This window comes from Austrofundulus limnaeus, unplaced genomic scaffold, assembly GCF_001266775.1.
Source record: "Austrofundulus limnaeus strain Quisiro unplaced genomic scaffold, Austrofundulus_limnaeus-1.0 Scaffold1319, whole genome shotgun sequence".
NCBI lineage: Eukaryota > Metazoa > Chordata > Actinopteri > Cyprinodontiformes > Rivulidae > Austrofundulus > Austrofundulus limnaeus.
The window spans coordinates 28,172-49,520 of NW_013953721.1; the positions used below are offsets into that span (position 1 = coordinate 28,172).

At 39.3% G+C, this 21,349-nt stretch overlaps 2 protein-coding genes across 2 annotated transcripts in view; one reads left to right on the forward strand and one right to left on the reverse strand.

Annotated features, from left to right (window-relative positions):
• The window catches only part of uba7 (ubiquitin-like modifier activating enzyme 7), a gene marked incomplete at its 5' end in the record, with an annotated part of 40,274 nt that extends 25,622 nt beyond the window's left edge, over window positions 1–14,652 (forward strand). The window contains 3 exon segments of the mRNA XM_014031786.1: window positions 9,954–10,055; window positions 12,286–12,368; window positions 14,025–14,652. Coding sequence (XP_013887240.1) covers window positions 9,954–10,055; window positions 12,286–12,368; window positions 14,025–14,157 — 318 coding nt within the window. The 3' untranslated portion in view covers window positions 14,158–14,652.
• A 1,334-nt stretch (window positions 14,653–15,986) lies between these two features.
• Window positions 15,987–18,175, reverse strand: inka1b (inka box actin regulator 1b). The gene is made up of 3 exons (XM_014031789.1): window positions 18,068–18,175; window positions 17,934–17,979; window positions 15,987–17,011 (listed from the first exon to the last, which is right to left on the reverse strand). Exons 2-3 carry the CDS (start codon window positions 17,934–17,936, stop codon window positions 16,094–16,096), a joined length of 921 nt encoding a protein of 306 aa, XP_013887243.1. The 5' UTR covers window positions 17,937–17,979; window positions 18,068–18,175; the 3' UTR covers window positions 15,987–16,093.
• Between the last annotated feature and the right edge of the window lie 3,174 nt (window positions 18,176–21,349).

Sequence of the window (21,349 nt, forward strand, 5' to 3'; positions counted from 1 at the left end):
AACAGTAACAACAACTTTTTGACAAGTTCAACATTTCTTTAAAATACATTCAAAATGTTTAAAAATAAACTACAAAATATTAAAGTGCAAATTAAATTATATCTGTATCTGCAACTGTATTTGATAATGTTTTGATATTGCATGGAAAAAACAGAAGCTGCACTTCATATTAGTGACAAAACTTGGTGTTTTTTGACGAGTTACTTTCATTTTTGCCTTCGACTTTTCATTTAAAGTATGTTTCCGTTCTCAGCAGGTTTCTAAGGTTTTTTTTCTACATATTAAAAAAAATTGTTAAACATCTGAGTGGCGCACTACTGCTACTAGTGGTGAGAAAGTGTATTTCACCTTATTCAAAATCAATGCGGTCCCACGGCCCTTTGCGGCCCAAAGTTAAAAACTGTTGTCCTTTTTAGGCCCTCAAGGTGGCGCTCGCGGCCCATGGGTTAAGAATCTCTGGATTATATCATGCTACTACATGGGCGGCTGTGGCAGAGTGGTTAGGGGAGTTGTCCTGCAACCGAAAGGTCACCGGTTCAATCCCCCATTCCAGCTGTCTCAGTTGTTGTGTCCTTGGGCAAGACACTTCACCCCTAATGCCTCTGATATGTGTCCCATCAGTGTATGAATGTGATTGGCACTGATTAGTCTCCATAGCTGATTGTACATGTTAGCTTTATAGGAGATATGGTAGAGTGCTGTGCAAATGGGTAAATGAGGACACAGATTGTAGTGTGAAGCGCTTTGAGTATCCTCGTTGGGTAGAAAGGCGCTATACAAGTACAGTCCATTTACCATTTACCATTTACTAGCCTGTTGGCCACTTCAGTAATTCAACTTCCCGCTGTAAAGTATGATGTTTCTCTCAAAGACTAGACCAGATAATAATAATAATTAATAATCGGTTAAAATTCACTTTATACTTGTAGTTTTATAATGTCACCCCACTGGCCATAAAGACCCCCTCCAACTCGAAGAGGCCCATGAGCCACCAGTTTATGAAATCAGTTGTAGCACGTTTTGCAGCTCCCCACATATTTTATTGGTGAGGCAAGGAGCAGAAATGGCTCTTTTGATTGTAAACGTTGCAGACCCCTGGTCTAGACATTATGTCACCAAGAAATAGCACAGTTTTAAGACGTTTGTAGAATTTTAAGTATTATTGTTTTTGCAGTGTTGTGTCCTATCGTAGAAGGCAGAAGCTACATTTGGAAATTAGGGGGGAAAAAAACGTTAATTATTCTACAAAGAAAAAAAGAATGCGTGGTTTTGTTGATGCACGCTTATCTTTCTAATCTGAGTTCAGGCTGGGTTTTAGCTGACGCCTTTTGAAGCAGCTGCAGACGTGCAGCTGTTAAATCTCACTGATCAGACATGCAGTATCACAGGCTCAGATTGCTTTTGCAATGACTTCGACTTCTCCACTCACAAGATCAGACTCCGTTCATTAGCATCAAATAACAACCCCTCACATCTTTCAGATTTTACTGGTAGSCCACCCACAGTTTGCTCAAAGTTARGCATGCCACATCACAGCACGGCCAGATGTTTGCCAGTGGCCACAGCTCAACCTGTCCTGTCATGACTCCTCAGAACTGACACTGTTGGAACTGCTCGTTTTGAAAACTTTATAGAAAATCCGAGTCAGTCTCACAATACCGCGATCATTTTCCACAGCTTGTTTTAAAGCAGCTGTTTCCCAAAATAGGAAGTTGGCTTGGCTCTCCCCCGCTGCTTCTCTTCTCTGGATGGGGGGTGGAAATATATAAACACACCGGTGGTTGTCCTTGACTGCTCAACACTGCAGCACAATCTTCTTCATTGTGTCTTTTACTTGGGAAACCAAGGCCACAATTTTAAAAACATAGGAAGTCTGTCAAATTAAAAAAAAAAAAATCTTCAATGGCTGAAAATGCCTGCAAAAAAGTCTGTGCATAGATGTACACAGGAAAACCTTGTTCTTATGTTCCCATCTGTGGTCTACAAAAAAAATTTTTCCTAAATGAGCTGCATGTGAGAGCGGAAATACTCGCATCAGATGTGCCAGAAGATTAGAGTAGTCCTGTCTCTACTACACTACTCTACATTATTTACAGGCATGAACGATTATTCAGTGAGGGAAAYCCACCCACTTTTTATTTGTGTGTAACTGTTGCATGAAAATATCTGATGTTTTTCAGGTGGTTTGATTTTATAGCACACATTTAACTGATTCAATTCACTGTTTTTTCCACCAGACAGTGGTTATTGGGGAAAAATCATCAAACTGGCTGTAAGTCACATGAATTATCAAATACTGCAAAGAAGTTAGTTAATGAAAGCATTGTTATATTTCTCAGCAGTTGCATGTAAAAGAACAATTACATTCATCACTAAAACGACCTTTGTTGGTTTCTATGTGTGCCTTTGAAGTGTCACGTATAAGATGGGTTTGTTGGTGTTCTCTGTGTTTGAAAGCTGGAATGAAGGATTGCAGTCATCTGAGACATGGTAGATATTTTATATTAACAAAACTGGACTTTTATTCTGTAGTTAAGATATTTTGTTTCACATCTGTAGAAACATTTTTGTCTAATGTGTGTTGTCAGTCAGCTGGTTTCACAACACTTGCAGTGTGTAAGCACACAATAATATCAGATTCAGTTTTAGACAACTTTATTTATCCCCAAAGGCAATGCAGCTTGGCAGTTTTCCACAGTGTTTTATCACAGTGAGTCGCATCTGTTTGGCTGGTGTCAATCACGAAACAATTACAGAAGGTGGCAATTTTGTACCAAATGGGTGACTGATGTATGGAGGAAAATGGTCTAATTGATAGCTTGAGAGCAGAGGAGATTAATAAAAGTTGTTTTCCTGCAGCTGTGAGCTTTAATAAAATCCAGAAAGGCCATCTGAGGCAAGACRAAGACATGTTTCAGCTGTGTTTTAAATGAACTGATCCTCCGTCATTGCAACAGATGGCCCGGCTCTCAGTCCCAGTGTATGCTGTTTTTACTTTCCTCCTGATTGTGCTCCATCAAAATACTTTCAGTTTCCTTACCTGTGCACCTAAACTCCACCCTGGTCCCAGTTTTGTGCCCTTTCACTCACAGGTCTCCACAGGCAGCAATGTATTAAGAAAACCAGAAAACATGGTGTGAACTTTCTTGGTCCAGGATGAGGTTAGGCTCATACAGTATCTTTGCTTCTGCATTCACAATTTATTTACCCGTATATGCATTTATAAACCAAAACCAGTGATTCTAGCACAATTCTGTGTGCAGGTAATTTGTTGATTTACTTGCAGAAAGGAAATGCCACCATACCAATTGGTTTGCAATTAGAGTTCTTGCATAATTGAAGGGGACACATCTGTCAGAGCAGAGAATAGCTTCAAGAGAGAGGGACAGCAAAGAGGGTAGGCTTACCTCACATGTGGGTAAATCTTTGTTGGCCTCCTCAGGCTGTGTCTGTAAAGAAACAGGGGTGAACATGATCCAGGGCCCTCCGGATTCCCAAAGGACCACATTGTGCAGTTTGTAACTCAAGACGCAGACATGAATAGTGCTCATGGGATAATGACTAATCTGTGATCAACATTAATGGCTTGTGCCTTCTGTTATTTTCCARGGGTTTATTTGTTGATTTTGTATTGGTTGCCCATATGGTGTTAAGCCACTTGTTGTTTCATGCTTTATTGTTTTATACCTGCTGTTTTGGCTCCTCATAGATCATTGTGTCAATATACAGCTATAAATGGGGTATGGATTTGTGCAGCATCAGATAGGAGTTTTGTACAAAAGAGAGAAAACATAAATAAAAAAATACCAGAAGATACATATAATAATACAAATAAATGTCCAAGCTGGAAATGTGGATGTGAAGACCTTTACTTCAGTGGAGAGTGTTCTACAGCTCATAAACTCAGCATGCATCGCCTCCATTTAGCCACGTTAAAAAGCTTCAGGCATTTTGTCTCGCCACTCTTTGAAATCATCCCCAGTATACCATCCCAATATACCCTCTTCTCTCCTACATATTTAATCCAGAGGAATGGTGCACACCGTGAGATGAGTTTTACTTGGACATCAGGGTTCAAACATGTGTCACTGTTCTTCTGGGTTTTGCATCAAAAGATTCCTCCTCAAGCACGGTCATGACTGCTAACAGTGGGTCTTTATAAATAAATTCATATTTTACTCTGCTGCAGTCGTAAATCCAGTGAATGTGAAAACTACACTTATCTAGTAGGGATGTGTATTTTTTTTTCAAAATGCGTATGGTGACTCAAATAATCTTATAACGTCTCACCCGCTTGTATTATGCCATTTTATTGTGGTTTTTTTTTCTTTTCAAAATGAATATTTCTTAAAACTCAGTTTATTTTGCACCTGCGCACTTTTCCTTTGTGTGTTGACTAAGGTGGGTAGATGGGTGGATAGATAGACGTTCTCGTAATCCTGATGCGGCAGGTTTGAGCCCAGGTTGCATCAGGAAAGGCATCCTGCATATAAACAGTTGCTAAATCATTTATGTGAAGTTTGACCTCTGAAGAAGTGAGCAGCTGAAAGAAAAACAACAGAATTTATTTTGATTTTAATTGTTTTGCAATCCAGCATCAGCCTCTTCAACATTTGCTGCTTGAGTCTTTCTTCATGTTTCAGCATGTCCACAACCCATTTGTCAGAGTTTTATAGRCTCTGTACTTCTCCCTGGGGTCTTTTTCAGTCAGATGGAGGTTACCTTCTCATTTGAAAGACAGTCACATTGAGAGTTTCTGTTTGTTGTTTTACACGTCAATGAAAGCCTTTCAAAAGCAAAGTGTGTGTCAAACTCTGCACTCGGCTAAGAAGTGTCCGTGTCCTGCACCTCCTCCACCCTGAGACAGAACCACACAAGTTAGCAGTCATACACTGCATCTCAACTTAAAACATTTAGTTCACTGATAGATGTCTACTTTTTGTGTCACATTTAAAGGTTGCTCTCCTTTTATCTTTCTGGATTTTAACAATTGCAGAGTTGAGTGAACAGTTGGAGATCTCAGCCRTCTGTGTCTTCACTGCAGGCCACCGGTGATCAATACTGCTGGAACAGCAGAAGACACTGCCAGCACAGATAAAGGCACATTGTACATGACGGTCATGTTGTCTTGTTGTAACAGTAAAAAGGAGAAACAGGCTTTGCGTGAAAACATAAACAGATGGTTTTCATGAGACGTGCTAACTGCTCCCAATTATTTGACATTTTTATGATGCTAAATTTAACATCAAGGAATATTTCACATGTAGTTTTACAATGATTGATTATTTTAATCTTGTTTAAATTAAAGGAATAGAAAATAATGTATGTCTCCCACTGCCTTACATTCCAAAATTTTAAAGGAGACATATATTGCTTTTAAATCCTTTTTTTTTTCACATTCAAACTATTCATTTGGGATCTATATAAAAGGGAACAGCAATGCTTTTGTCTGAATTCTTCCTTATTGTAACTCCACAAGCCCCTTTTCACCATTTTTTTAAAGAATGTGTCTCAGATCAACTCACTTTGAGGCTGCCCCTTTAAATGCAAATGAGGAACTTCACGTGTCATCCCGTTCCAGCTTCCAGACTGGTCTAAAAGGTTTACGACTACATGGCGGTACAGAAACTTTTCAGCCTCTCATGTTGGAATCAGAGTCTGAATCAGAGCGAGAGGAGAGTGAAGATGACCAAATTTTAGTTGCTAGGTCCAGAYCKTATTTGGCTGTTTTGTTGCAAATAAGTTGATGTAATAGTTCAGAAATTGTTATAGAAAACAGAGAAAACTTCAGAATCAGAATCAGTTTTATTGCCATTGTCAATGAACAGGATTCACAGACTAGGAATTTGCTTTGGTGTAAAGGTGCAATAAGTGTAAAATATAACAAATAAAGAAAATACAAAGGATAAAGGAAAAAATAAATACAGTAATCAGAGATGATAATATAGTTGTAGTGCAATTAGATCCAGTGATAAAAGTGACCAGAAAAACAATATAGTCAGAGTTGTTTAAAATCCAGTGATAAARTGGCCAGCAGACTCATCACAGACTCATCTTAATGGGTTGTAAGATATTAGCAAAACAGAATATAAAGATATCTACACAGCACCAGGAGAGACTAAAGTCAACTTTTCTGTACTCATGATATGTCCCCTTTAAGTAAAAATGTATTGCAGTCACTTAGTGCTCAGATTATATGTGATGAGAAAGAATCTGAACTATTACCACATCAAGTGAAAAAAAAAAACATTTATGCCTTTAGAAACAAACACATACAGTCGCTAGTAGCAGGTAAACACATGTTGACTTTCAGGCAATTTGAAGACTAATCTTTGACATGAACCCTGAAGTGAGAAGAAGATTCAAATGGGAWAAAAAGAAGAGTAAAAGTATGATATGAAGAGATGTGTAAATTCTCCATCTCCCTCCTCTAAAGCCTATTTTGAAGCTAATTAAATAAAAAAAAGTTATCTCAGTAGAAGCAGGCCTCTGGCCACAGTGGGCTGTAAAACTGTTTCCACTGAAGGAATTCTGTGTTGAGACGCTGAGAGAAACGTGCCTCTGCAGAGGTTTTACTTGAAGCAGGAGGAGGAGTTTCTGTAAATCCCCTAATCTCAGCTTCCTGCCTCCAAAAGTGCTCCATTGTTTTAAAGGGCAAGATAAAGATAAACTCAGTGGAGATTTTAGATTTGATTCCAGAAGCAGCGATCTGTGCAAAGTGACCAGTCTGTCTGTGTTCGAGTCAGTCTGGCAGCATGTCTGGCTCCTTCGTCAGTTGCTCTTCCTTTTGGCTGCACACTCCTTCCCACTTCACCATGTACAGAGGAGGCATCTTAAGACTCCATCAGTCAGTGACACATGTTGTATTTAACAGCCTTCTTTGGGTCTCCTATTTTCTGTCATCCAGAGAGAGTTGATGCTTTATCGTTGCTTTTTGAAAATCTGTTTAATAAATCCTAAATGTTAGAGGTATTCTTTTTCTTAAATGTAAGCAAAAAAATAACAAAAGGCTGACATTTTAAATAATTACACCCCAAAATATAATCACTCTGTTTTAAACTATGAAACTACTGATTTGTGCAAAGCAATTTCCTTTGACAAGTCGCCGAATCCACCCTGGGACTGGGTGACATTTGCTTCAGGCTTCCTCAGATTGTGACTCCCTTCGTAATGATTCCTCTAACCTTTAGATCATGTCATTTTTATCATGTTGAAGTGCAAGTAGAGGAGAATCGCAGATTTGAGATGGTTGTTTTATTTTAAAAGATCACACGGGAGATTTACTTTGTGATTTAATGATTTTAGTATATGATCTAAAGAAAAAGTAAACTGCAATGTGCACGTTAGCTCCTGTTTGCGTGTTTGTGTGAGTTTAGTAAAATTTAAATCGCCGTCAGCATTCTGACTTTTCAGGAAGAGACCAGGAGCTCTTCAGGCTTCCTGTAAACAAGAGGAAACAGTCTGCAGTTCTGCATGCTGCGGTGTGGTGTTGAGGAACTTCAGATCTGAAAATGCCAACCAGTGAGAGAGAATTAGTAACACACATTGTTTCATGATTATAATGGGAGTTTTAAATTTTGACATTTAGCCTTGTTGAAGCAGGGAAAACAAAACAAAGAGAAGAATGTTTTCTGCATTGTGCTTGATGTTTGCATTGGAATATCTGTTCATATTGATTAGATCTGCTGGAATACTGCAGTGGAGTTGAGGTTGAAATGCTTGTTTCTATTATTGTTTTGGGGGAAAAAAGCATTGGTTTTATGTCAGGGGAAGACTGTTCACAGACCTTATGGAAAATAGGAAATTAGCCCATTGGATGATGTTAAAACTGTCAGAGAAAACAATAAAAGTGTACAAATTTATAATAGTGGTTAGTTTCATCCTCTGACATTTAAGGTGGAGCTCAGCCAACCAGAACCTCGACTGTCAGTTCTGCTTCAGGCGCAACAAAACGTTAGCTGTAATTGGACAGTTGGCCTAAAAATAGCATTCTCGTTTGTAGCCTGATATTTATTATCTTAGCTTAAACACTGTGAATTACTGTAGCTCTGTGATGCTTTTTTTAATGTTCAGGGCTAATCTTGCTGCAAACAAGTTTTATTGTTTGTTCTTAGCTCGAGGGCTGATGAAAATCTTTGTTTGCCTTTGTCAAGTTGGATACTTTAAGAGCAGCTGTAACCGGCCCCCAGTTTGAGCTGTCCTCAGGATAACAGATGACCTCTCAGACCGTCGACAGCCTTTATCTGAGTACGTGATGCTGTTGGTACTACAGCTGCTCCTCCATGATCATACTGTAATTCCTGTATTTACGAGTGCAGCTTGTTTAGTTTATCAACTACATTAAAAAAAATCCAAGAAAAAATTGCCTTTATCTAGTTTGCAGATAATCGTGTGACATCTTACTCCTTTGGTCATAGGATTCAGCTGTTTCTACAAGAAGAAAACAACATTCTGTTTCCCATTTCTTATCGTCCCCTAAGGAAACCTGCTTTGTTGCAAATTGTTGTGTTTATTGTAGAAGTTCCATTAAAAAAAGTTATGTTGTGCTTGTGGGAGACTAGTTGTAATTGTTTCCAGCAGCCTACTTGGTTCCAGCATTCTTGCAGTTTTTTTTTTCTTTACTTATATCCTCTAAAATGTTAGCTTCACTACATGTAAAGACTGATATATCAAGTTTGGTTCAGGTTCCTGCAACATTTGTGTAACAGAGGCAAGAGGAAGGGAGGAGAAGGGGTAAAAATAGGCTCTTTGGCTGCTTTGTATTGTGTAGAATCAGCATTTACACACAAAAGCAGTCAGGAAATTATCTGACTTGSTACCACTTGGGAATAGGTTCCATTTTACAGAAAAAAAACAAACATCTTATATGTGAATTTCAGTTTCTTATTCTGCTCATGAATGGGTTTAGGCTCTTATCAAGCTTTCCGCAAACATTCCAAACGAGCTGACCGGACTTTGTGATGATGCTCATCTTGCGAACAAAATGTGGGTTGTCTTCAAACTGGGGACAAAAGCACATTTATACGCTCACTTAAACTTTGGGAGAAGCATGCTTCCAGTGTGTCTCCACAACCACCAAACCCCCCATAAGTGGTGGGAGTCGTGAGGGCTGGTCGAAAAAGTTCCCCTTGGCTGCTGGAGCAGAGATAATTAGAGCCAGGTTCAGTCGAGGTTTTGGTATTCACAACTCAAGCCAAGTTTTGATCTTCACAACTTCTCTTGCCAGACAGAGGCTGTGTGTGAGCCGGTCGACGGACCAGGCAACATATTTTGACTTTTTTTTTCCTGTCATCCTGGCCCACTTCCATCAGATTGAGTTATTTATTACAGCTTGTGGATTAAGATGTTTAGAGTAAAGGTATTATATTTGGAAGGGTTATATTAATCTATCTGGATTTGTTTTGTTCCTTTGAAGAATAAAGGTTTATCCTGATGTGAATAGTTACCTTTTAGATGCTAATCTTAGGAGAAACTGTAGGATTTGAAGGTATTAGAGGGATGATGGAAGCTAAAGTCAGAGAAGTTAATAAAAATCCTTTCATTTTTTTTCCTCAAAACACCTTTTGTGTTTATGAATTAAGAGAATGCATCACTTAAGTCCTGACAAAAACATGCTAGAGCAGCACAAACTGTTAAAAAACCAATGCATACATCTCTCTATCTCTCTCTCTCTCTCTCTCTCTCTATCTATCAGCTGTATGAAGTGGAAAAAAACATTTAAAGTGGACTTTGGCCCTGCAACAACAACAAATCACTCTGTCTCACTGGAGGAAGCACCTTCTTGACCTCCTGGTGTGTTTCACAGAGTTGCTGATTGTTCTCAGCTGGTTCTGTTGTCCGAAGCTCTGATGGACTCACACGTTTTCTGCACATCGAGCTGTAGTTCGTCTGTCAGTTCGATCTGTGAGTGCTTTGCAGCATAATGTGTAATTATATGATGTGTCCGTTAACAGGTTGCAGGAAAGAAATTCACTCTGTGGGACGACTTCCTTGTTGAGGGCAGACGCACCAGTCAGCAGGAAATGGCTCTGGCTGATTTGATCCAGTATATAAAGGTACACCAAAAAAAAAAAAGAAAAAAAAAAGAAAAACACACACAGGCAAAAAATTGTATATAATTTGTTTTCCTAAATTTACGTTTTTATTTATTGCACGCAACAATCTTCTTATTAAAATGAACGACAAAGGCAGTGTATGCAAGAAAAACTGCAGCAAAAAAAAATTGCAAACTGATTTTCTCTCTATAAATTGTATTTTAAGTACATTTTTCAAACTCTGGAATCAAGAAGCATGTTGCATCAATCAAGCATTTAATTAGGATGTGTGCACCATCACCCTGCAGAATGCTGTGTTTTCAAACTTGTCCTGATGGACCAGTAATCCAGGTAAAAAAAAATATCAAAAAAAAAAAATAAGTAGGTCCTCTGGATGGGTTCTTCTTTAGTGAAACGTTTCGTCTCTCGTCCAGGAGACTTCTTCAGTAGAGATGTGACGTTCGCGAACGATCCGAATCTTTTGAACGGCTCTTTACAACGAACGATAGGAGCCGACTCGCGGGCAGTAACGAGCCATTTGTAGTTTTATTTCTTTTATTCCACATATAATCTTTATTTTTTCATACTTAAATTGCTCCCGATTTGCTTTTTCACGGAAAACAGGCGGAGTTGTGGAGTACAGAGGCTCACGGTGAAAGGGGGAGAGGGATTTCCTCTTGACAAACACATGGTTCCACCCATGTGATGGGATTACGTCATTATGTACGGCTACTTGATGACATATTTCCCTACGTGATGATGCAATACGTTCAAAATCGAACGGCTCTATGAAACAAATGGCTCCCCAAGATCCGGATCCCTTCAAAGAGCCATTTATCCCATCTCTATTCTTCAGTCTGATGAGTTTCAGGTGAACTCAGCCTTATAAGCACTGCCTCCGCATGGTGGACAAACAGGTTAGTCATATGCAAAAGAGGGCCATCGCCTAACAATAGGCTTGATTAGCTCTATTGTTCATAGAGGGTCATGTGCCCCATCACCTGAATTATTGGTTTGGATGCTTTGGATGCTCTTTTGCATGTGACTAAGTAGAGCTAATCAAGCCTATTGTTAGGCGATGGCCCTCTTTTGCATGTGACTAACCTGTTTGTCTATGTGGAGGCAGTGCTTATAAGGCTGAGTTCACCTGAAACTCATCAGACTGAAGAAGTCTGTTGGACGAGAGACGAAACGTTTCACTAAAGAACCCAGCCAGAGGACCTACTTATTTTTTCTTTTTGATTGTTTTCAAACTCCAGCTACAGATGCTAGCCTAAGGTTTTGTGCTGCAGCGGAGACGGATACATCTTCTGAACTCTAAAATATTGTCATTTACGATTTGATGTCAGCTCTGTCTCTTAGTAAAATATCTCATGAAACACTTGATGGTTTATATTGGAACTTTCAGGAAGTAATCAATGGACGGTTATCTGTCGAGTCAATCCAATTCAAGATTGTTGCCACAGCTAACTACTTTTAACAAATTTAAAAATGACTATAATTCAGTCAGTTTAACAGATGTTGAGCTAAAGTTTTATTTGGTAGTAGCTGAAAGTCTTTCACAACACATACTCTAAACATGAACTCTCATGATATCACTAGTGATTGCACAAAACAGTATTTTCAAGGATTGACTAAAACGACTATGCCATTTTTTTCCTCAACACCAGCTGAATTTATTAATAAACTCTGCTAAAGAAGCTGCTAAAGAGTTCTACGATGATCAGATGTGTTTGAGCATCATTCCACAAGCGGTGCACGCTTCTTTCTGGAGATTTCCTCCATTCTATTTGTTGGAGATGTCAAGTTTCAACAAGGCTGGTTGAGCAGCGTCGGTTCAGGCATTTTTCAGGCCTCTTGCCTGATGCCTGACTGAGTTCATGTCTAGACTCTGTTTGTGTCTCTGCAAGATTTTCAGAGTTTTCCTAAAGGCACTCCTGTGTTTTCTTAGCACTATGCTATCTGTGGTCACTGTCGCGCTGAAATGTAACCCATGAACCTGAGCTGTCAGTGTCACATCCTGCCTTGTCTCGCTGCACGTTTCACAGGAAAACACTGTTGTCAACATGGAATGATGCTGATGTGATGATGCTCAGTGTTTGTTTCCTCCACAAACACAGCTGGTTTATTTTTATCTTTGCAGCCTCTGCTCTGAGAAATGCTTATTTCTATTCTGTTGTCAGTATATGGAGCAGTAATTATTTAGGAATGCTGTGCTGCATGTTTAATCAAATGCAATGTTTTTGTGCAGGAAATGCATGGCTTGAACATTTGCAGTCTATTCTACGGACCTGCTATCCTTTACAATGGACACGAAGACAGGCTGAAGATGAGGTACGACTCGCAGACACGATGCACATGGCTTCCCTCCCACATGCACAAACCAAATCACAGAACGCAGTGCTCCTTTGTTTGTTTAGAGAGACTAATGGCAGGATGAGGTGTTTCCTCCGGGCCTGTTGACACTCACTCACGCGTCGCTGAACACAGATGACCGAGTCGCCTCCTCGGGTTTCTGTTTGTCGAGGACGAGCGTTCAAGAGTTAAACCGGGGTGAAGCTCGGCATCCCAGAAGCCGATCCGTTCAGGCCTGCTCAGTTCTGCGCGCCTTTGATGAAGCCTCGGGGCGAACGAATCAGCTGCCTTGTGCTGTGAAATCTTCCTGTCATTCAAAAAAAACTTAAGCACAACAGAATATGGACCCTGCGGGGGGAGTGTTTAAATACTTTCGCGACAGGATAAATATGTGCAATCAGTAAGTTTGCATGCAATATTTGAGTGGTTTGAAAATTCAAAGCTTTGGGAAGAGCACAAACTGTGTATATGGGTGATTATTTTGACACTCGAGTCTCTGGGGAGGCGGTGTTTTGGTTAGATTAGGCTGCAGGGACCAGCGGTCGGGAGGAGGCGGGGTGGGGGGCAGTATCCACATGACAAATGCTTCAGTAGTCACTTCCTGTGCAGCCGCCCTACTCCAAGCTTCCTGTGTCGAGCCACAAAAACACAAAAACTGATAGAAAAAAATGAAATTTAAAGGAAAACTTAGTGAAATTAGTTTCCAAGAAGGTGAAAGATTTTAGTTTCTTGCACAAAACTGTTAAATTATTATTATTATTGTCCTGATGCATCTCAGTAATCCAGGTAGAAGAAATCAAAAAGAAAAAATAAGTAGGTCCTCTGGATGGGTTCTTCTTTAGTGAAACGTTTCGTCTCTCCTCCAAGAGACTTCTTCAGTCTGATGAGTTTCAGGTGAACTCAGCCTTATAAGCCCTGCCTCCACATGGTGGACAAACAGGTTAGTCACATGCAAAAGGGGGCCATTGCCTAACAATAGGCTTGATTAGCTCTATTGTTCATAGAGGGTCATGTGCTCCATCACCTGAATTATTGATTTGGATGCTTCAGTTGTGGTTATTTGGTGTTATGTGTGTAGTGAGTGCAGGCAGGCGGGGCTCAACATCTCCTTGTTTTTGTCTGTTTTTTTTCCCTCTTTGTGTTGGTATCATTGGGGCCCTGATTCACACCTTTTGCTCACAGGGGGCTGAGTCATACTTGCAATAACAGCGTTGTAGGAGGAAGACAACTGGACACGAAGGCCTCCACCTCTGTTTAATGGTGGACCGTTTTTCGTCTCAAAGATGGCTTCCTTTACTCCTCTCTCAAACCACCGTTCCTCTCTATCTAACTATCTATCTAACTAATTGTTTCTAACAATAGAGCTAATCAAGCCTATTGTTAGGCGATGGCCCTCTTTTGCATATGACTAACCTGTTTGTCCACCATGTGGAGGCAGGGCTTATAAGGCTGAGTTCACCTGAAACTCATCAGACTGAAGAAGTCTCTTGGAGGAGAGACGAAACGTTTCACTAAAGAAGAACCCATCCAGAGGACCTACTTATTTTTTCTTTTTGATATTATTATTTTTGTTATTATTATTTAATTCTGTGTTTCTTCGTATGAAAATAACATGATGCATATTTCTTTTTGCAGTGTGTCTGACGTGGTAAGAATGGTAACAAAGGCAGACATCCCCTCTCATAAGAAGGTCCTGGAGTTGATTCCATCATTTGAGGAAGATGAAGACTCCGAGACGGTACCAACCATCAGGTACCGGCTCATGTGATGCAGATGACTCAGAGTTTCTACAAGCTCCTCACTGCTGAGAGATCATGAAATATAACGAATGACTTGACTTTTAAAGCTGTTGTTTACTGATTCTGAAATGTGAATGGTTTTTAAATGGCTCGGGGTATCTTTTTCTTGTCAGTGTTTATTGTTAAGCACTCCTTACCGTGTTTTTTTAAATGATAGTTTTCTCAAAAATTCCCAGAGATGTGAAGATTCTCTGATGCTGAAGCTGGTTTGTCTCAGGTTAGAGTCGACTACAGAGGGGGTGCAGGAAAAGCTTCATCTGTCCTCAGATGGTTTGTGTTTCCTGCCCTCACATTCGACCTCACAGTGTTTCTTTTTGCACTCTTAAATGATCTCACTGATAGATATTCCTCTAGTTGTCTATTTGAATTATGTTCTGCTGATTATCTTTTAAAGTTATGATTTAACAGTGATTGTAAAACAAAGATTAAAAGTTGTGATTAAAATTGGTTTTAACAATATTTTTAGTTTTTATGTGTACTTCACTTATGAAACTCACTTTGCTAAAGATGTTTATTAAAGTGCCTGTGGCATGTTTGTCCTTCAGATACAAAAAGTCAAAGAAAACTTTGTTCTATTTAAGAAACTTGGCATACCACACATCGTTTTACCCATTTGGACACATAATTGAATCATTTTCTTTTGAACTTGGCTTGGCAAAAGGGAAACAGGAAGTGACATCAAAGGGGAACTCCTTTAAGAAAAAGAACACACTGGTCTTTGTTTGTTGAAACATTATCATTTGAACTCTGACTCTTTTTTTTCTGTCTGATAGCGACTCAAAATGAGCTAAAACATTAGATTCCTCTCCACAGTCTGGGCTGTTGAGCATTTTAGCTTAGCTCTGTTTTCATGCAGACATTCCCCTTTGACATCACTTCCTGTTACTTCACCTGCAAATATCTCAACAACTGTTCATCTCAGCAGCATGAAATTTATTTCATAAAATGTTCTCAGTGTTATCTTTCCAAAAAAGTGTTTATGCATTATTACAAAAGTTTTGATGTCACAGGCACTTTAATGTTTCTTTTTTCCCAGTCTGTGTTTGTACAAAGGTCAAACCTTTTGGTCTGTTAGCAAAACATCTCACAAACCACTGGGTGGATTTTAATGAAGCAAACAGAAAATAATCACCGGATTTACATCTACAACTAATGAACTTTTAAAGCCAATCCAATCCAAGAGGGATACCTCAATTAACTGATATTAGCCAAGACAAAAATGTCTGTGAATAAGATAGTGAACTAAAATTAAGTGTGGTAATAGCTGAGAGTTACTCACACTACAGAGGCTGGGAGACATTTTGCAATTTAGTATATATTTGTTCATAAAATGAATTTTCAAAGTTTGAACAAATGGATACAGTGCTGTTGTTTTCGTTAAAAATGTTTAGTTTAAAAATCTTAAAAATGGGATAACCAGCAMTCCAAAAATGACCATGTTTTTAATCAGGGCAGAAAACAGGACATGTTTCGGCTACATGCCGTCGTCACCTTGTAGAAATAAGTGATGTAGAACAAGTTGACGACTGCATGTAGCCGAAACATGTCCTGTTTTCTGCTCTGATTAAAAACATGGTCGTGTTTGGAGTGCTGGTTATCCCATTTTAATGATTCTTCAGAACCGAGCACCCATTTACTCTTTTCCCTTTTTTGTAAGGAAATTTGAGTTGTGCGCACCAGAAAATTTTTTTTTCTAGTTTAAAAATCTGACATTGACACTTTACKCGTAGGAGCTCTTTTTTTATGAAACTTATTCAGTCATTCAGATATGGCTAAATAAAAAAATGACCTTTTTAAATATATTTTAATAAGTATTTTTTATTTCTTCAAAAATTYCCACTTTAAATACAAAACTCTGGGTGAAGTCTGTGTAAACAGATGAGTCTCTGGGTGCTGTTGTCCTGGTTAAATGTATCCAATGATGTCATTGCATATGATGGGGTGCCGGCTGCCTGTCTCCATGAGAGCTGTGAACTTGTAGAAGTCTGAGTCGGGTTCGTGCAGCCCCGTGTGAGACTGATGAAAGAAAGGTTTCAGAGCCTCAAATCCCACAGGACAGGACCTCCGCTGGAGAGCGTCTGCAGCTCTGCTCGGCCTCGTGGACTCTGCCGGCCTCGTCCTCAGCTCCACGCCTTTAGACATCCCCGCCAGCTTCCGCCTCATGTTTCCCAAAATGTCCTTTGCGAGACGCCGGCCTCCGCTGGGCTTCAGCTCCGTTGGCTCTGGATAGTCTGGCAGGTCCATCCAGTTCTGTATCAGGTCAGCAAAACTGTTGTCCCCCAGAACCAGGGGTTGTCTGTTTCTACTGCGGCTGAGCAGAGAGGTCGCCCAGTCCTCCGCGTCACCGGCTTCAAAAGACGTCCAGCGCTCCAGGCAGGCGTCAGACGTGGATTTGGGCCGGATCCGATGCGTGCGGACGCAGGCCGAGGAGGAAACTCGCACGTTTCTGGTCCTCCTCAGCACCACGCCCTCATCCTGCCAGGAAGCCTCTGAGAAACCTGAGTCCAAATCGACGCTCTTCTCGCTGCTGGGGGAGCCTCGGGTCAGGCGTTCGTGCTCCTGCTGCTCTTCCTCCTCCTGCTCCAGTGGGTTGGCCAGGCAGCAGGCAGAGTCGTAGGTGCTGGCCACACTGGCATCAGAAACCCGGAGGCGGGTTAGCCGCTCCTGCTGTGCCCTCTGTTTGCAGCGCCTTGTGACGATGAACGACTGGGGGCAGGGTTCACTCAGGGGCCTGGGCCTGCCTATCTGCTTCAGGTCCTGCAAGGATCTCATCATGGACTGCATCTGGTCCCGGARGCACTCGGTGGAATTTCCAAAACACAGCTACACGAGAAGAAACAGCACAAATAAACATGAAGAATTGCTTTAAAGTCAACTAAATCATGTATTGCAGCAAACAGAGCTCAATCATCCCCACTGTGCCTCAGCTGGTGGAGCTGAGATACGACCAAGTGCAACAGAACTGAGCCAAAAAGATTTTTACCAGCTGAGGTCACTCAGCTTTGCAGTCATATAACAAATCCTGACAAACCTTCAGAGCAGCTTTATGAAGACCAGAAAATGAAACGTTCAGAATGCAGAGAACTTTGTCAGATGTTGGAAAAAAAAACAGTCCTGCCTTCAAGAACACTTTGGACTGAAGCTTTCAGGCTCACATCTCATCTCTGGACTCTTTTAGCCYCACAGGATGTTGAATGGTGTGTATAATGAAGCAGGAAATGATGGAAGCCTCATGGAATTACACACAAATCCTGTACTCGTCAGGATGAGTATTCTTTTTCAACCCCAGTTTTCTGAATCATAACTGACTCTTAAATTCATTTATTCTATACAATTGTTGAAAAACCCCTATTGTGTCAACAAGTCTGTGTCACAGACAGTTTAGTCAAGCCCTGGTGTCCTGCGTGTGTTTGGTTCGGAGCAGTGGTGTTACTACAATGATGTTATCACAGCTGTGGGTGCTGAACCATTTGGTCCTTGAGAAAAACTTATCAGACTTAAAGAGACAACCACAGGGCCGCTCTGTGGTCAATTAAAGTGCCCCGATCTTCTTGACTGCTCTCACACAAAGAGAAGAGGTGATTCAGGCATTTAGCAAAAGGCAACTAACTTGGGGGAGATAAAATGCTCCAGTGTTGCTGAAATCATAAAAAATAAAAAATCCTGAATCCAGTTGTTTTAGTGCCTATATTTCAGCATCTAAATCTATCTAGATAAGTAATCAGAGAAAAAGTAATCAGCTTACCATTCCCTGTAGTATTTGCAGTGTAGTTCACAAGCTCGGTTTTCTTCTGGAATAAAACAAAAGTGTAAGGATATTTAACAATAAAAGTTCATGCATTTTCCTTAAAACAACACTTGAAATGTAATAAAACTTACTTCTACGTGTAGTTCAAGAACAACAATGGTAAAAGTCAACAAGTCCACCAGCTGATTGGAGGTGATCTGTCTCTGTGTATCTGCTCTCCTCTGGATCCAGTCCATGGGCCGTCGGCCGAATTTGACAGTGCTGAGTTTTCTGCTGCAGCCAATCAGTTCTGAGCATCGACAGAATCAGCCAATGAGAGGCCGCCTGAAACAGGATCCCCTTCCTCATTGTTCCTGCTGTGGAAACTACAGCTGGGACTTCACATCTGGATCTGCCCAGTCTGTTTCCATCTGATACCAAATAACTTATTATTTTAGATGTTTTTTTTTTGTTTAATCAGTTGGCGTAGTTCCAATATTTTTAAAAGTTGAAAATTCTTAAGACAAACACTGTTACAACTCTGTCCTTAATTGGTGAAAATTGAAGACATTTATTTTAAAATGTCATGTTTTAAAGTTTTAATCTATACAGTCTGGCTCAGAATGCACAGAAACCAATAAAACACTGACTCAACTTTAAAAAACTGAAATAATCTGTCACACCTAATATTTTAACCATTGAACAAATGTAAATAAATTACTTAGTGTAACCCTAATTGTATTTTGTCAATGCTAAAATGTTAAGTGTGTCAAGTTACTTCAGTTTTTTGAAATGTCAAAAAATGTCAGCTTCATCCTGTTGTGTGTTTTACAGAGTTTGTAAAAGTTCTCAGTTTGATCAAAATTCATTGCACAGATTTTAGTGAAATCTAAATAGCACCACCTTCTGGTTCCTGTTGCCCCTCACATGTTTTAATGCAAACATTTGTTTTCTTGTTCATCAGATGCAAAAACTCAACTCGAGGCTGGCTGTTGTTTGCAGACATACATGCAGTGCCGTTTAATCCACTGGTTCACAAACTTCTTGTACTTATGATCTATTTATGACTACTGTTTTTATTTTTAACAGTTGAGGCTAAATATCCCTTTTTTTGCAATTTTGTTGTTGATTCCTATCTTGTCAAGACCCCTCTTGTTCTTTCATGACTCAGAACTTTGGGAACTACTGTCCTAAATCTACATCTTGTATTTCAATAACTTCTGCTAAATCTAAACTAATAAATCTGATTAATTACATTTCAATATGATATGAAAACACAAGCAGAGGGGTGACGTTTTATAATTGTGCAAAGAAAGTTTTAAATATAATTAGGAAACAGTTAAAGATTCAAATGAACACATTTGTCAGGGATGTTGTGTGAAGAGGAGTTGTGCTTATTTAGTAAATAAAAAAATCTTAAATTAGAAAACTGCAACGTAGAAATGAAACAAACATCTACAAGAAAAATACAGGAAAAAATGCCTTCAAGAAATTAATTATACTTTACGTTTAGATTTGTATACATAAATACATTTTTAGCCTATATTTGTGCAGAAGCAGCACAAAACTGACATCTGAAAATTCACTAGTTGTTTTTTTTTTTTTTTTGCACTACTTACATGTTGGCTTATTGCTTTCTTACATGATTTTGTTCTTGCATTTTTTAATTACTTATTTACTATTTTATGGGAAATTAATCACACTCTATGCCTGAGTTCATACATTTTGGCTAAGGATGAAGGAACATAATATTTTCTCTGAACATATCACACAGCAGCTAGAATTTAATGTGGTCAAACTTTATTTACATCAAACAAGTGAATGGCTTTAATATTAACATTAATGAACGATTATCATCCGTTTGTTTCTGTGCAACGCTGTATCTGAAATCATGTCATTTTCTTTGTGAACTTAGGTGGAGTAGAAATAGCCCTAATTTCACAACATGGAGTTTGCACGTCTCTAAAGAACAAGTGTAAACAGATATCAAGGCACAAACATATGTAAAAAGACAAACAGAACAGACATAAAATCCTGCAGATACCTTAAAAGTGACACGCTTCTGTTTTCTTTTTACTTTTTCAACAAACAAGATGCTTCAGGAATGTTCTTCCCTTTGCGGGGGCGGCTACAGGCTAATCTAAGACAGTCATGCAGAACGATGCACTATACAGGTGTGAATATTGAGTCAGTGTAAACAGTGTACAAAAACAGTTTCCTTCCATTCAGTCTCGCATGCCTGTAAGGTTTTCCTCTAAAAATAAGCTCTGTGCAGTTTGAAAGGTTCAATGAGCTGAGCGTTAACATAAGTTGAAGCGATTTTTTATAAAAAGTAGTTTTCTTATCATCTTCCTCCTAAGCAAAAAGAAAAAAAAGAAAGAAAGAAAAAGTAATGGACAATGTCAAATCAGACTGTGCAAATTAAATAAATGCTTTTAAAAAAGGTTCTTGGAGATCTTTTAATGATAAAGTGAATTTGAATTTAAGTTGGATTTCCATTGATTGTGTGCTATGAGGACTACCTCGGTGAAACTACTTGATTGATACATTTTATTGTTTAGTCACAGCGGTAAAAGTGTCTTGATTGATTGCTGAAGGCTCTCGTAAAATTAGAGGGACATTTGCTAAAAACGTTATGAGCAACAGAAGTTGACGCTTGTGTATTATTGATAGTAGAAGCTCCAGCAGAACCCCCACTCCACCCGTCTTCAGAAATCAACTCTTATCTTGGTTTTCATTATAAAAAGCAGGAATCATCACATGGCTATTGCAGTCCCTCATGCAGTCTGTGTGCATTGGGCAGCATTGTCCTGCAGAAAGAAAACAAACTGACTTTATTCTAGTGTACAGCGATAAGTTCTGCCATGAGGTACAGGTTCATGAGGACCATGTGTCAAACTCAAGGCCCGCAGACCAAATCAGGCCCTCGTTAACAATTTATTCGGCCCCAAAGGTAATTCAATAAATGTAAAATATAGTTTTATGATTTCTATGTTTGTCACTGTATGTAATCATTCATGACAGTTTGTCAGCTTTTAAGCTAAGAAAATGATTTTTTGCCCCCAGAAATCTTCAAGTTTAGTGTGGAAAAACAAAAAGCAACTGAGAATCGACTTTAATTATCTCTTTCTATATTTTTAAATGTAATCATTTTTTTTTCTTTATTTGTTGGGTTATGGATGTTCTAAATACATAAAATATAATTTGTCAATTGTATTTCTATAGGAATAATTTGTTTGACAACATTTTTTTCAATGAATATTGACAAAGATTGTCCCTTGGGTTGGACCAAGGTTTGAATTTTGGCCCTTTTGTGTAACTGAGATTGATACCTCTAATAAAGACATACAGTGGTTTGCAAAAGTATTCATACCCCTTGAACTTTTCCATATTTTGTCACATTACAACCACAAACATAAATATATTTCACTGGA